This window comes from Gopherus flavomarginatus, chromosome 4 (genome assembly GCF_025201925.1).
Source record: "Gopherus flavomarginatus isolate rGopFla2 chromosome 4, rGopFla2.mat.asm, whole genome shotgun sequence".
Classification (NCBI taxonomy): Eukaryota; Metazoa; Chordata; order Testudines; family Testudinidae; genus Gopherus; species Gopherus flavomarginatus.
The window spans coordinates 65200556-65217107 of NC_066620.1; the positions used below are offsets into that span (position 1 = coordinate 65200556).

Here is a 16552-nt window from a genome sequence, read left to right on the forward strand (position 1 = left end):
GTTTAGATTAAAACACCATGATGTTTGCTGGTTGTAGTCTGGTGCTGAATGGTGTTGCGGATGAGCTCCTTCATGCTTGCCAGGGTCACTACACTGGCTGAATCTGTCACAAATCCCGCTTCTCCTGTTCATTTCTTCCCACAAACATACTCATAGTTCTGGACACATTAGTCTTCACTCTCCCATTATAGGTCTAACCTCCTAGCTTGTTATAGGAGTCTGAGGGCAGTGGGGGGCAAGGATGGGCTAATGTCACATAGTGAATCTCAGACCTTGAAATGGGGGGATCTAATCTAATATCTTTGCAGGGGGTGAACTGGTGCTAGTGATCATTGGACAATGTGGTATTTTTTTTATAAGGCTAAAATCTGAGTCTAATCTATCTACATGGGGCAGTCAAATGATGCTTATCACTGTAGTGTCTTGAAACTGATTCTCTTTCCCCAGTATAGGACACTAAGATTTGTTGTCTTAGAACTGATTGCGGCTAGACTTTAGTTTGGTGCCTTATTGCCCCCACCCTGAAAGTAGCAGATTTCTGTTCCACGTTCTTGCTACTGGATGTCAGTCTGGGACCAAAGTGGTAGCCTCTCCCTTCCTTATGAGACAACTCTCTGGGCATTCTCCACGTCTTTGTGAGCACGTCTTTCCAAGCCCTCTGCTTCCTCTTGTTACTTATTTATTGCATTTAGCAGCTTATTCAGCTGACTCTGCACTTTCTGTCCTCATACACCTTGTCCCCTTCAATGTGCCTCATACATTTTAAAGACAATTTTATTAAAAAATAAAAGAGGTGAGTTAAATAACCTTTGTCCAGCTGGGAACTCAAAGGGAGATTTAAGTGAACTGCAGACTTCACACTGCTAAGTCAAAGTAGAAAATGTTTGTTTTTCTTTCTTTCACATAATTTTTTGCACAATATCACAAACAAATGCAGACCCAGTGCACTGCAACCAAAGAGTGGGAAACAAACCGTTCCAATTATTTAACTATCTCTGCTTTCAGATCTTTATCCTCTCTGCCAGACAAATGACAAGGTGATATATTGAGGTTGTCATTGTTAGCTTAATATGATTACATGCTTAAGGTTGTTTTTTGCTCTCTGATCCTCAACGAAACAAGGTGAAGGAACCTGATCAGGACTCCTTGTGGCCCAGAATGAGTGTCCTATAAAATGTGCTTTGGGCAAGTTCTTTTTCTCCCCAGTGGTGGCTCATATACTAAGGCCAGTTAATTTCCTTCCTTACTATTATTTATGTCAGGCGTATACTGAGTTCTGGTTTGTGAGAAATCCTTTGGTATTTGTGTTAAATCTTACCCTTTGGTTATCACTTACCCCACAGCAGCTAGTGTCTTGTCAGCACCAGTGTGGTGTGATTTGTACAGGCAGAATTAAAAAATGAAACAAATTATTTTATTCAATGGGACAGATGTTCAAATACAAGATACGAGTCTTTGTAAAAAGAATGGTGATGTATCTATCCTGGGAGAAAGTGCCATTCTTCTAAGATTACCAAGCTCATGGGCACATCAGAAATATCTATGTAGATTAGATTAATATCACCAAGCAATTGCAAGGCAAATCAAAAGGAAGCTACCTGAAGGAAGGGTGAGAAAAGTGAGATGGTGGGAAGGGGTGGGAGCAGGCATCCAAATCAACAGCACAAAATTTCCTTTCTTGAATATTTTTCTTCTGAGAGCTAATCAGCTGTGTGTCGTCCCATGCCTACTCACTGAAATGTTTGGAAAGTCCCTAGCACATCATGGTCACTATAATAAACAAATACATAATAATAAATAATCTCACTAGATCTATTGATTTGTCAGTAAGCCAAGCTGGCTTTGGCCCCTTGCTGGTTGTTCCTCTCCGGTACCAACCTTCATTCTATCCCTATCTTCTGGTATGTTTGTAATGTGTGTTAGGGCAAAATAGGAGAAGGATCTATCTGGAACAGGTTTCTAGGCTCTCTGTGTTTTCAAATAGGGTTTCCAGGCATCCAGTTTTTGACCGGAACACCTGATCAAAAAGGAAACCTGGCAGCTCCAGTCAGCACTGCTGACTGGGCTGTTAAAAGTCTGATTGGCGGGGCTGGCAGGCTCCCTACCTGACTCCATGCGACTCCCGGAAGCAGTGACATGTCCCTCTGACTCCTAGGTACGGGGCCGGCCTGGGAGGCTCTCTGCACTGCCCTTGCCCCCCCGAGCGCTGGCTCCACAGCTCCCATTGGCCAGGAATGTTGCCAATGGGAGCTGCGGGGGTGACGTCTGTGGCTAGGGGCAGCGTGCAGAGCCACCTGGCTGCCCCTGCATCTGGGAGCCGAAGGGACATATTGCTGCTTCTAGGAGCCACATGAGGTGAGCGCCGCCTGGAGCCCAAACCCCCTCCTGCACCCCACCTCCCTGCCCCATCCCCTTCCCACATCCAAACTCTGTTCTGGAACCTGCATTGCCTCTGCACCCTGATGCCCCAGCCTGGAGCCCCCTCCCACACCCCTAATTCCTCAGCCCCAGCCCAGAGTCCCCTCCTGCACCCCAAATCTCTCAGCCCCACCCCAGAGCCTACACCTCCAGCCTTCACTCCCTCCTGCACCCCAACCCCCTGCCACAGTCCGATGAAAATGAGTGAGCGAGTGAGCAAGGGTAGGGGAGAGCGAGTGATAAAGGGAGGGGGGATGAAGTGAGTGGGGGGCAGGGCCTCGGAGAACAGGTGGGGCAGGGCGTGGGGCAAGGGCGTTCGGTTTTCTGCAAATAGAAAGTTGGAACCCTACTTTCAAACCCTATTTCCATTCCCCTCACTAAGACTTCTTTCTGGCCCATGACTACAGACCTCTTCTCTAATAAAGTGATCAAATCCTGCTGCCTCAGCCTCCCCACATTTCCTGCCTAAGTGTTCCTGTTTCATCATTCTATACATAACCCCTCTCAGAGGATGCCCAGCTATTGCCTTTGTATCCAGCATCACTCCAGCCCTATCATAAGCATACAGCCCTCTCCCCCCTACCTAAAGTATTTTTTTCCCCTCAGAGGTAGGCGTGGAGAAACCCAGCAACCTGCTCTATCTTCCTGCAGAGTGGGTCATCTGTTGTAACAATAGTCACTGATCACAAAATAATTTTGGCTTGTTTAAGCGCCAGGGCTCCAGCAAGTAGTTTTGGTAACAATGTTCCCTTGCTGTCTGAGTCTGGGCCCTGCTCTGGTATAGAATATATCCCACTGGTGTGAATACTGGGGAGCGGAGGTCTGGGTTTAGTTTCTGTTCCATGAGCATTCAGGCCAGTAGACCTTCATTTCTTGAGTTTTCACAGACAATGAACAGAAAAGTGGTGGGAGCCTGGCCAAAGCAAAATCAGTTGTCAGGTTTGTGTGACTCCTTTGCAGGGTTTTTGGTGTGTGATTTGCTCTGTTCTAATGAGTGACATGCCAGGGGTATATTTAGATCGCTGGTCACTTGAGTAAAGCCAGGAGTGAGCTGTAACAACCCAACAATTGCCTGGCTGCAGAGCGGCCGAGTGCCTTCGCGCATGCCTAGAGTGCAAGACACGGCTCTTCGGCTGGCCCCGCCTGAGGGAAAGGTGCGCGCCGCCTCCACCTGGTGGCCGCTGCCGTTCATTGCAGCCTGTGCCTGTGGCCGGCTGCGTCCCGGGGCCAGCGGAAGAACTTGCTAGGGGGGCACAAAAGGCGCCAGCCGGGTTATGAGCAAGGGGCAGGCGCCTGTAGCCAGGCGAGGCCTGTTCCTGGGCCCGCGGGGAGCTGGGGAAGGAGCGGCTGGAAGGGGGCTGCTGGGTGGGAGCGGGAAGGAAGCTGAGCTCTGGCCAGGAGGGGGGTATCTGGGGGCAGGAAAGAGCAGCCTGGCACTGGGAGGTGCTAGAGAGAAGCGGGTTGTAGGGGGTGGTGCGGGAGCAAGAGCTGGCCAGGGCTGTGGGGCACAGGAACTAGGGGAGAATGAGCCTGAGGGGGCAGATGTTATGGAACAGGTGGTAACAGAGGACTTGAGGCAGGACCTTGAGTTTGTGTGGGGTGTCTTTCATTTCCCAGGTGGCCACAGAGGGCGTGGGGAGGAAGTGGGGAACCTTTCCAGCCAAGCGACCTCCCCGATATAAATTTTATTAAAGGAAATGTTTGAAATGAAATACACACAGGTTGAGAGGGAAATTACACTTCAGTCGTAGCTTCGCAGGCCATGGCCGGTGGTTGGACCCATAGCCAGTGGTGAGCTGGAGTGGGTTCCCACCAGTTCCCACGAACCCGTTGCTAAAATTAGACCACCGTGGAGAACAAGTTGTTAAAGGGCCAGGGGGTGGGCAAAGAACTCCATTCCGTGGGCTGGACCATCCTGTTGCTCCCAGGATCCCCAGCTGGGGAGGCTGAGGTTCCCCTGGCCCCTCCCCTGTTTCCCCCCCAGCTGCAGTGTGGCCAGCCACCGGTATCAGCTGAGCGGCTCAGCTGAGCTCCTGAGTTGTCCTGCTGCTTTGAGCTGCAGGCAAGGTAAGGGGGTGGGGGGCTGCAAGCTCCAGGACCGCTGGTGGGGGGCAATTTTCCCCAGGCCCTGCAGGAGCCCCCGGTCCCATGACTATGTCTCCCCCCACCCCGGCCCTTCCCCTGCTCCCCCACCCCCCTTAAATCAGAACTTTTTATAGGGAACTGGTTGTTAAGATTTTGGCAGCTCATCACTGTCCATAGCATGGAAGGTTTGAGAACCAAGGATCACCAGGATTGCAGAAAAGGTAAGACATTAATTAGGTGGTTGGGTTTGGGAGGTGGGAAAGATGACGGACTTAGAAGAGGTTGGGGAGATGGTCTTTGGGCTGGTCTCTCTTTTGAAATGGCATGCAGAATGAGTCAGATGGGAGCCCCAGAGCATCTGGTAGCCCTGCTGATACACGGGGTATATTGGTCCCTCACATGATGAACCTTGCGAACATTTTTCTCTCTTGTTCCATATTAATGGCTCTATGACCAAGCCCTGACTAAGGACAGTTTAATTTAGTGACTCTAAAAATAGTCTTTAGTGTGGAAGTGAGAAATGTGGGCACTGTGGCTTGGAGAGGGTATCAAGTGTATCTTGTTATTTGTACCTTGAAAGAATATAAGGAAAATTTATCCCCATAAATATGTTCATTTTTTGTAGATGGATGAAAGGGCAGATAGTTGTTTTAGACTCCAGAGGGTTTCCTTGTTAGACTAATAATTTTTAAGATGGTCAGATTTTGGAATAAGTGGAAGCCCTCTCATTGCCTCATAGGCCTGGTCTACACTAACTATGTCAGGGGAGTGACTTTTTTTTTAACTGACATTGTTAGACCGGTACAGCTCTTTGTGGGGACATAGTGATATTGGTATAAAGGTGCCTTATACCAGTGTAGCTTATTTCCCTTCCCATATGGGAATAAGCTATACCAATGTAAGCACTTTCATACTAGCATAACTGTGTCCCCACACCTGCAGGTTGTACCACTTTGACTATACTGGTATAGTTAAAGCATTACAACTTTAATGTGTAAGTCAGCCCTTAGTGTAACACCTTTTCTGTATGCTCATGGTGTATTATCTTGTTCTGTTGTTGAGGGTGTCTATGGGTATGTCTGTACTTCAATGTCAGCCCAGGGTTAGTGAGACTTGAGTCAACTGACCCGTGGTAGGGTATCCTAGGCTTGAGTGTCTAAATTGTATCTAAACCCTAAGTTAAGATTTAACTGGGCTCGAACTCAGGGCTATGGCTTCCACACTATAGTCTGCAGACCCCAAGTCAAAGTAGAAGTTTGAAAAGCCCATCAAACCCATTGCAAACTCAGGAGGCTCTCTGATCGTGTGCTTGGAGATTGGTGATCAAAAGAGAATGGGTTAACCCTGATCTGAGCTGCTACTATTCTCCAAGGGGGTGGGGGTGGTTTCTATTTTCAACAGAGTGGAGTACAGATTGTTGGGATCAAGAGGAGTAAGGAAGTTGTCCCATGGAATTGTGGGATACTTCCGGATGACTCCTAGGACCTGAGTCAATCAGGGCAGCAGCTACTCTGCAAAGCAGTAGTTTGGACCCTGGGTCCCAGCTTCACTTGAGCTTGGACCCTCCAGCCCTGCAGGGTTCTGGGACCCTGGGTCCGAGCCCTGGGTTAGTTTAATTGTAGTGTAAATGCAAGGGGGGTTAGACTTGAGCCTAGGCTCAAACACAGGCTTATGCTGCAGTGTAGACATCATCTTCGGGGGCATTCCCCTGGCTTGTTACTCAGGATGACACTCTGGCTCTTGTTGATTGGCAGGCACCTCCTGTGCAGAAGACAGATTGTGGGTTTTGTGTTATGTTGGCAGCAGAAGGATGATGAGGTGTGCCTATTGGATAAAGAAGTGCTTAGTATGCTGGAGATTTCCTCCTCTTGTTTCTCATTTCATTTTGAGTAATCAGTTGGGCTGTTTTGGAGCTGCTGTTTACGACCTGTAATTTGTATAATTTGATTTGACAGTAATTCCATTGTCGTTACATTTATTTACAAGACATTCCCTGTGATTTGTTCATTTCTTATCTGTTATCTTTGCTTCTCTAATCATGACTTTCATAAGTCGATCATTTTTTTTTAAAAGTGTTTGTTTTAATTCTGAGGGATGACAATGTTTTGCTGGCTGCAAAGATGGTGTTTAGCTGTTCCCTTTAACGTTTAATGAAGAGCAAGGAACTATGGTACCTCTTCGTCTTTGCTTGCAAAAGACATCATAGACTGAATTACTTATTTATAGTCTGGTGTAGCAGATATTTTTCGACTTTGGGCTAGATCCACAAAGAGACTTCAGTGGCTTACTGCCACTGTAGGCATCTAAGTCCAACATTTAGGCATAACTAAGATCCTCAGACCATCTGCTTAGCTGCCACCTAATCCTGTGTTCACTTGCAAAATCACCTAAGTCCTGATGCCATCAAACAGCTGAGTGCCCTACTCATCCATAAGCCCCATTGGGCTTCTGAAATGAGGCATTCCACTGCTTTTCTTGCCTGATCCAGTAGGCATGCTGAACCCACCTACTGAATCAGGCCCCATGCAAATTACATTTGTGTCTATGTCCATATGTGTCCGTACAGTAGCCCAGTGGTTAGAGCATGCACCTGGAATGTGGGAGACTCAGATTTGCATCCTCTTTCCCTGATTTGGAACAGGGAAATGAACCCAGGTCTCTCTCATCTGAGGTGAGTGCCCTGACCATAGGTGTGCACACAGGGTATGCTGGCTGTGCCCAGGCACACCCTAATGCCTGTGGGCCGGATCCGACTCTTCAGGGCTTTGGATCCGGCCCAGGGGATTTGCCCCCCATGATGCCGCAGGCCCCACACCGCTCTCAGAAGTGGCCGGCACCATGTCCCTTGGGCCCCCGGGACAGGGGTGGGGCAGAGGACTCCGTGCGTCGCTCCAGGCACCGCCCCCCACAGCTCCCATTGGCCAGGAATGGGGAACCGCAGCCAATGGGAGCTTCAGGGGAAGTACATGGAGGCATGGCAAGGGCAGGGACGTGGTGAGCGGCATGGAGTTGGGCCAGGGCAGGCAGCAAGGTATCATGCCACTGCAGGTAAGCGGCACTGGGCCAGAGCCAAAATCCTTCCTGCACACTGTCCCCCAGCTCACTGCCCTGACCCTCCTGCCTGCACCTCACACCCCTCCTGCACCCCAGCCCCCTTCCCTGAGTCCCCTGCCTGCACCCCATCTCCCTGTCCTGAGCCCCCGCTGCACCCCTCCTGCACCCCAACTCCCTTCCCTAAGCCCCCTGCCTGCATCCCACACTCCTCTTGCACTCCAACTCCCTGCCCTGAGCCCCCTGCCTGCACCATGCCCGCCAACTCCCTGCCCTGAGCCTCCTGCCACACCCCACACCCTTCTTGCACCCCACCTCCCTGCCCTGAGCCCCCTGCCTGCACTCCACACCACTCCTGCACCCCAACTCCCTGCCCTAAGCCCCGTGCCTGCACCTTGCACTCCAACCCCTTCCCTGAGCCCCCTGCTGCACCCTGCACCCCTATGCACACCAACTCCCTGCCCTAAGCCCCCGCCTGCACCTCGCACCTCTCCTGCACCCCAACCCCCTCCCCTGAGCCCCCTCCTGCACTCCGCATCCCTCCTGCATCCCAGCCCCCTGCCCTGAGCCCCCTCCTGCACTCCGCATCTCTCCTGCACCCCAACCCCCTGCCTTGAGCCCCCTCATACAACCCGCACTCCTCCTCTGTCCCAATCCCTTGCCCTGAGCCCCTTCCTGCACCCTGCAACCCCCACACACACCCCCACACTCCCTCCCGCACCCCAACCTTTATGATGTTCGCCTTTAAAAAATAAAATTAAATTCCTGGGGTGCACATTTCCCTAATGAAATGTGCTGCGCATGCCTATCGCCCTGATGTTAAAGCATGAGTCTCTCTTTTTGGAGAAGTTATACAAAATGAAATTAACTAAATATTCATTGGAGCAGAAACTTGAACCTGACTGTCCCACATCCCAAGTGAGTGAGTGTCTTAACCACTTGGGTATATAGTCAGGCCTTGTCTACACTGCCATTTACAGTGCTGAAACTTCCTTCGCTCAGGGGTGTGAAAAAACACCCCCAGCGATGCAGGTTTCAGCGCTGTAAAGTGCCAGTGTAGACACTGCATCAGCACTGGGAGAGCTAGTGGAGGAGGTTTTATTACAGTGCTGGGAGAGCTTTCTCCCAGCGCTGGAGCAGGGACTACACTTTAACATCGGCTGTGTAGATGCACCCTCAATCTTTTACTTTTTCTCTGGGCATCCTGGTGAAAATTTGGTAATGTATGCAAAGCTGAACAGCTTTAACAGGAGGAATTGAGAAAAGCCCACCCGAGAATATTCAGTAGTCCAGGTAAGGGCACTTTCCTGCAATGTGGAAGACGTGGGTTCAAATCCCTGCTCCAAACTGGGCAGAAAAGGACTTTGAAAACTATTCTCCTGCAGCTTGGGTAAGTGCCATAGTCACTGGGCTATTGGCTATAATAGTGTATGTGTTTGGGGGGAGGGGTTGTCCCCTCTTCCCCCCCCCCCCCCCCCCCCCGCCTTTTCTTCTTTCTCTCTTCCCCATGAGAAAAGGCTAACCTGGCTTAAGTACCTAACTCCAGGGGAAGATTGACAGGTGTGAATTCTGATTGAAGATAGGCATTCAGGTGTCTCTGTCCTTTTGTGGATCTGGGCACTAAGTCCTGCCACCTTCCTCTGCATTTCACTCCTGGCTGGCTTAGGCAGCTCCATGCTTTGCTTGCTGACTTCTGTGAATCCATTTCTTAGACATCTAACTCTCCCCATACATTGTAGTGGGAATCTGGGTGCCTGTCTCAGGGGTGTGAATTCCACTGGGCAGCAAGGCTCCCAAGAGTTAGGGGTTGCAGTGCTAAGCATTGTGATGCCAGTACCCCCTTTGTGGATCTAGCTCTTAGTTGTCTTCTGCCATTTTTAATTTTTTGCTCAGACTTGATTCCCTACAACATACATGGTTTAACTATAGGGTGCCTATTAATTTGAGGGGTAGTGGATAGGAACTAAACTATCGGGGCTCTTCTTAAGACTTATTCCATGTGCTACATGATCTTTCATTTAGGATTTACACAAGTAGGCAATCGATGCCCTTCTCTAATGTATGTGTTGCCTGTGGGTATAAATGATTCTGCCCCACAGTTTAAATGGCTAGATGACTTTTTCTCACAATACAACTTGCAGCATTCTCTGTGGGTAAAGACAGGTAAACTTGTGTTCATGCTAACTTTCATTACACTTACTGATGTTAGTGTAAGTCTAAGGGCTGCATTTTTAAAGCTACTGTGCAAAGATTTCAGACCCACAAATGTACATGCACTAGGTGTGCCTTCAACACCTTGTATCCGCATTTGTTAGTGACATTTGCATATACCAATTGGGTAATGGTGTGCACAACAGGCAGTTAGGCAAGCAATTAATAAATAATAATGATTTGCACTTGGTAATTGAAATGTATGAGATTGTAATGCCCTGAATAAAATTTTGAAGACTTCAAATATAATTGATAAGTACCATAGAAATAACTATAAAAATATGTTAAATGAATGTAGCCCCTGTCAAACAAGCCTAGTTAAAATATCTTTAAACAGGTGTCTGAACATTAGTATCTCCATTCTGTAGATGGGGAAACTGAGGTAGAGGAGTTAATCACATGTCCCGAATCACTTAGGAAGTCAGGAGAAGAGCCAGGAATGGCACTCAGGAGTCCTCCCTCCAATTCACCTGTAGACTGCAGAAATTGTATAAAAGCTTCATCTTTATTGTTTACAAATGCTATATAAAGTGATTGAATCCTGTTTATGCTCATTCAGATGCTGTCTGCCAGTGTTTACACCTCCTGTGTGACTCACTTGTTTCCATGCATATTATAAGCTACAAGAAATCCGTTTTTATGCAGTATTCTTCCTTGCAGTTTGAATTATTTTTCCATGTATTTAGAATTTTCCTGGCTATGTTACTTCCTGCATCATTGGCTAACATTACTGCTGTGCTGAGTCTGTGGTTCAGATCTATCTCTGGTCTTCTGAAATACTGAGGTGATTATCTGCAGATGGCTAGTGTCTCAGCTCCTGTCTTTGGGATTTATGAAGAAGTAGAGGAGTGAGACTTCTATCTCTTTAGAAGTGAGAGATCACCAGTTGCCGTTTGTTCCCTGGAATACATTTGAATGTGGCTTACTGCTTTGAAGCAGTGTTCGTGTTTTTAGGATTTACATTAAAGTTTATTGCTTCATCTTAAATACACCCACAGTGTATTGAAATTTGCCTTTCTGTTTTCTTCTCTAGACCTATTTTCACACAACGAGTGGCAATCTTCCTCAATAGAAAAGTGACATCCTACTTACAAGTGAGTCAAGTGCTGGTCCAATTAGAAGTGTTATTTCTTTCTGTGTTTTAGAGGCTGTTACAGCTGGACGTAGCATTAAGACTTTTATGCTGCAAAAAGTTCAATTTTCTGAATGTTCTTGTTGCATTGCAATGTCAGACTTTAAAGGGAGGCATGTCTGCTGTGAGAGAAGACAAAAGTACAGCGGGGTGGTCTCACTGAAGTCTCCATTTGATCATGTAACATCAGCCTGTTCCAGAGAAGCCCTAGATTGAAAGATCATGGATGCTGCTAGTCAGAATTATTGGACTACAAGTGAATTAGCAGTGATATAGTTGTGGAGTATAGCAGGTTGGTACTGAGGTGCAATGGCTGTGCTCTTAAGAAGTGTCCAAGACTTCAGAAGAACGGGTTGCTATAGGTCAGCACTGAAGGTGCATTGTTGGGGGAATCTAGAAGAGAAGTAACAGTGTTGAGGTGGTTGGCCAGGATTGACATGCATTGGCAGTGGTGCATAGAGGCTTGGAATTGGAATAGCTGCTTAATGTTTTAAGAGCTAGGAATTGGTTTATGCTCTGGGTGCTGTTCCCCTCCCCCCATTCCCCCTCATACCAAGACTAAGCTCCTAATTAAAAGGAGGATGGGAGGGAGGAGCAGGAGGGCAATGCAACTAATGAACATTTTACTGCTACTCCTTTGTTGTGTAAATTAAGTGCCTAATGATCTGCATCACAGTACTGTTTTTTGTGTGTTGTTTCAGTGCAGATTATTACAGACAGCATCTCTCTCTCATGAACAAGCATATTCACACTTGACTTGACCCATTTTCAGGAAAGCCCTGCCAAGCAGAGGAATCTATCTTACAATGATATCCCAGTCAAAGGATGCAGGAGGTCACACAGGGCTATTATTCTGTTGTACGAGAGGAACTTACCCTTGTCTTACTCATCATAAGAGAGGTAGACTCGAAGCCTGGGCTTAAAGGGCACCACATCATAACTTTTTTATAAGGGTGGGGAGAACAAGCGGTTGAAACAGATGCTCAGAATAGAGGAGAGGTGTCTTCAACAGGAGAGAAGGGAAAGATGATTTCAACAGAAACCTGTGTCGTCACATACCTCCCTGCCCTGTCCCCACTTTTTTTAAAATTTTGATCAAATCTGTGAATTTCCTTCAGTGCCAGACTCCTGTGTAGCAAGTTTTGATTGCCACTCAGCCTGGAAGCTCAAGCTGCTCAGTGATGACTCCATCTAGGTTGATCATCTGGAAGGACAGTCACTCCACTTCCTTCCCCTCCACAGGAAAGCTCTTACTGTACATTCCAGCCCTATCCGTCTATCCAGGGGCCAGTTAAAGCAGGTCAGGAAAATGGTTTTCCTGTCTCTTGAAAATTATCAAGATTTTCCTGTTTTGCATTGGAATGAAACGAGAGGTACCCAGTTTCAAGTCCTGGCTCCAATAAATAGGAGAGATTGAGAAAAACCCACCCAGAAGAGCTAACAGTCTGGTGGTGCCTGAGTCAGGCCAGGGACTTGAACCTTGGTCTCCCACATGCTACCTGAGCTCCCTAACCACCAGACTATACTGTGGTGAATGAATCTGTGTCTCTGGTTTTGACCAGGACTTCCACCTTGGATGTGAGCAAATTTTTGACAAAACTGGTATGTTCCCATGAAAAGGCCACATGGCTACCACAATCCTGAACACAACCTGTGAAGTGTCATTTTTGCTCAATCAACATTTTCCAACAAAAAACTGTTCTGTTGAAAATTTCTTCAAGGCGGAAATGTTTTCTATTTTAATTTTCCGGTGTTTTGTTCAGTCTAGTCTTGAAAAACTCTTCGACAAGGAACTGAATGGTGTCTACGCCCCTTGTTCTACTTACACCTCTACCTCGATATAACGGTGTCCTTGGGAGCCAAAAAATCTTACCACATTATAGGTGAAGTGCATTATATCGAACTTGCTTTGATCCACCAGAGTGCGCAGCCCCGGCCCACTGGAGCACTGGACATACTGCGTTATGTCCAAATTCGTGTTACATCAGGTCGTGTTATATTGAAGTAGAGGTGTACTTCCAAATTGGGTCCTCTGAAAAGAATCACACACAATATGAGTTGTAGTTGGTTTCACACACACCCGTCCCTCAAGCTGGGTTCCTGGAGGGAATCTGTCCCTATGAGAGGGCAGTGAAGATTGACTGCTGCATTTAGATCTTGTCACCTGGAAGAAACAGGCTAAATTCAATGCTATCCTTTGAGGGGCCAGATTTGGGAGATGACAGACAGACAGGAGAGATAAGGACTGTGGATTTTTGATCAACACAGATACAGACACTGGTGTCCAGGAACTAGTGTAGCTGCATTGGTAGAAACCTGTAGCATAGACAAGCAAAGCTGTGATTTTTTTCAGTGCTAGCATTTACCTAATGCCAGACAGGAGTATGCTCAGCCAGTGCAAATCATGGCTATTCTTGTTTCTACCTGGCTTTTCACCAGTGCAGCTATGCCCATTGCCAGCCACTGATGGCTGAGTTACAGACAAGGCCCTGATGCCTACATGAGATTAGACAATAAAACACCCACTTACTGGAAACAAACCCCCACCATACTGTGCACTAACCCTTTCTGAGTAACCCCATTCTGGCTGATGGTATATATCTTCCCTGCTCCAGCCCCACACCTCATGTCTAATCTAGTTTGCAAACTCCTCAGGGCAGTTTGGGGAAGTGTTTGGTGTCATTAGAGATAAATAATAGGGAAGAAGTGGCTCAGCCTCCTCTTGAAACTGGAGGAGTCATCAGGGCAAAAGTTTTGTTCTGATAGAAGAAAAAATCTGGACCGAGGGACCATATCCCTCTTCAGTGGTTTAAAATATAAAGGATCCAATGACTCTACCCTGCCTGGTCGTTTAGTCCCTGTCCTGGGCCACGCGTCCCACTTAGCAATAGAGGCTCACCTGGCTTTCTGACTGGCAGGTGCTTGCTGAATACTCATTATGTATGGGATTCCCTCTGTCCTCATGTTCTGATGCTGAATAATCCAACGTGTTGGCACTTTGAATTCCCTACCCCAGCTCCATTCCTTGTTCATTCGGGTGCATGTGAGCCCCCACTGAAGCTTGGACGCTGTGAAATGGGGAGCTTTGACAAGACATGGATGCATCCGTCCAAACCAGTCTGGGCAGGGAGACAATCTATCCCAGTCAGACAGGGGTGCTTATAGCTTCTCTTGGCAGCTGCCAATAGGGAGGGAGGGTAAGAGGGAGACTGTTTCATGGGCTTATGAGATACAAGAAATGACTTTCCTTGTCTTTTTACCTCCCATGAAAGATTGCTCCACCAAAAATGGAATGCTGCACTGTGCATCTGACTTGCTGAATTAGAGAAAGGGGAAATAATTTCCGACTGATTTCCAGCTCCAGGCCACTCTCTACAGATCATTCAGATTGTAAGGCAGAGAAGAGAGAAATGGGGGGGGGGGGGGGAAGTTGCATGGGATAGGAAAGTCTTGCAGTAACAATGAAACCTTCATGTTGGCACAAACAATTATGATCTTCTCCTGCCTGTTTCATTTCTTCATAAACATCCTGATCCCTGAACTGTGTATTCTCTGGCCAGCATGTCACTTAATTATTTTTTGCAGGATGAAAAAACTGTAATTCCACTAAATTAAAAATAGAACTGCAAATGGGTCTGGTTTGATCTCTGTGGTGTCTACAGCAGAGGAACAAGAGTAATTCCAGCAATTAGATGTTAATTGATGTCTGAGCGTATCTATTCCTAGAAACAGCAAGACCATGTATGGCATAACTAGCATCATTAAACAGCATCATTTCCCCTCTGTGCTCTGCAAGCTAGAGTGGAGAAACTCACCCAAGGACTCTCTTCTAGGCAGGAGAGCAGTGGTGGATGATTCGTACAAGAACTGACCTCATCTTAATAATAGAAAATGATGGGGAAAGGGAGTGGGACTAATTTTTCTTTGGCTGATTTAAGTTAGAGGAGGTTAAATGCAGAGAATGTCACGGACTTCCTTGTGTTTTTATGTAGCTGTTTTAAAACCCTGTGGTGCACGTTGCAAGTGCTGGTTAGGTCTGCACAGGACCCGCTCTATAATGGACCACACAGTTTTGGTGCAAGATGGTCAAATGTAGAGTAGAGAAAAAGAGAAATTTGCTTTAGCTTCTGGAGGCCAGTTACTAATTAATTTCGTTAAAGGGAATAAGAGATCACTGAATTTGGTATCTTTTTCTATTGTACATAACTTCAGATACAGTCATTTCAGTAATGTGATCCTGTTTCTGGGCTGCTTGTGCCTTCACAATAAAGCACAAAGTGCAGTTTGTTTCACTTTGTTTTTCATTTTACAATACAATAAAAATCTTTTTCAACTAGAAAAAAAACTAACCTTGGATTCTGAACTGAAGCATAGCACAGACTAATAAATCCTATGCATCAGCAAAGCGGCTTTCATCTGTGGGTCTCAAAGAGCTTTGTAAACATCAATTAATCCTCCCAGCATGCCTGTTACGTAGAGGAGGAGTATTAGCTCCTTTCTGCAGTTATTGTTATGAATTTGTATTGTAATAACACCTAAAAGACCCAACTGAGAGCAAGACCCCATTGTACGTGGTACTGTGTACACACAATGATAAGACAGTCCCTGCCCCAGAGAGCTTACATTGCTATAAGACAGGGGTCTCAAACTCAAATCACCACGAGGGCCACATGAGGATGAGTACATTGGCCCAAAAGCCGCATCACTGACACCTTTTCATACAAAGATACAAAAGCTGGCCCCGCCCTCACTTCATCCCTTCCCCAAAGTCCCTGCCCCGGTCCCACCTCTTCTCTGCCTCCTCCCCCCTCCTGGAAAGTCCTAAGCACTGGGAAGTAGGTGGAAAAGCAGGGATGCAGTGCACTCAGGGAGGCGGGGGGTGAGGGGAGAAAAGGGCTGCGTGTTTGAGACTCCTGCTATAAGAGAAGAGATAAGGGATAAAGCCAGCACAGCTGCTCAGCTATTGTCACATGTTTTGTAGACAGTGTAACAGAGGTGAGGAGGAATCTGGAGTTAGAGTATAAGGCTTTTCAGATTTTAGAGGGCACTGCTCCCATGTATAAAGAGGGAATACAGGAAAAAGCATGAAGGTGTTTGAGGGACATTTGAACTAATGCAGGGGTGGGCAAACTACTGCTCACAGGCTGTGTCCAGCCCGTCAGATGTTTTAATCTGGCTCTTGAGCTCCCGCCAGGGAGTGGGGTCGGGGGCTTGTCACACTCCGCGCATGCCATGGCTCGTTGTGGCTTCCGGAAGCAGCAGCATATTTCCCCTCTGGCTCCTATACGTGGGGGCAGCCAGGGCCTCCGCATGCTGCCCCCGCCCGAAGCGCCGGGAAACGCTGCCAATGGGAGCTGCAGAGGTGGTGCCTGTGGACAAGGCAGCCTGTAGAGCTGCCTGGCCATGCTTCTACAAAGGAGCCAGGGAGGGGACATGCTGGCTAATTCGGGGAGCTGCCTGAGGTACGCACCACCCAGAGCCTGCACCCCTGATCTCCTGCCATGCCTCAACTCCCTGGCCCAGCCCTGATTCGCCTCCTACCCTCCGAATGCCTCAATCCCAGCCTGGAGCGCCCTCGTGCACCCCAAAACCCTCATTCCCAGCTCCACCTTTGAGTCTGCACACCCAGCCTGAGTTCTCTCCCCTCTGCCCCCC

At 47.7% G+C, this 16552-nt stretch overlaps 1 protein-coding gene across 1 annotated transcript in view; it reads left to right on the forward strand.

Annotated features, from left to right (window-relative positions):
- Positions 1-10878, forward strand: part of BTBD9 (BTB domain containing 9) — a 369159-nt gene extending 358281 nt beyond the window's left edge. Inside the window, exon 11 of the mRNA XM_050948554.1 lies at positions 10799-10878. Within this exon, the coding sequence (XP_050804511.1) occupies positions 10799-10837 (39 nt within the window). The 3' untranslated portion in view covers positions 10838-10878. The remainder of the gene's footprint in view (positions 1-10798) is intronic.
- Positions 10879-16552: the final 5674 nt, after the last annotated feature.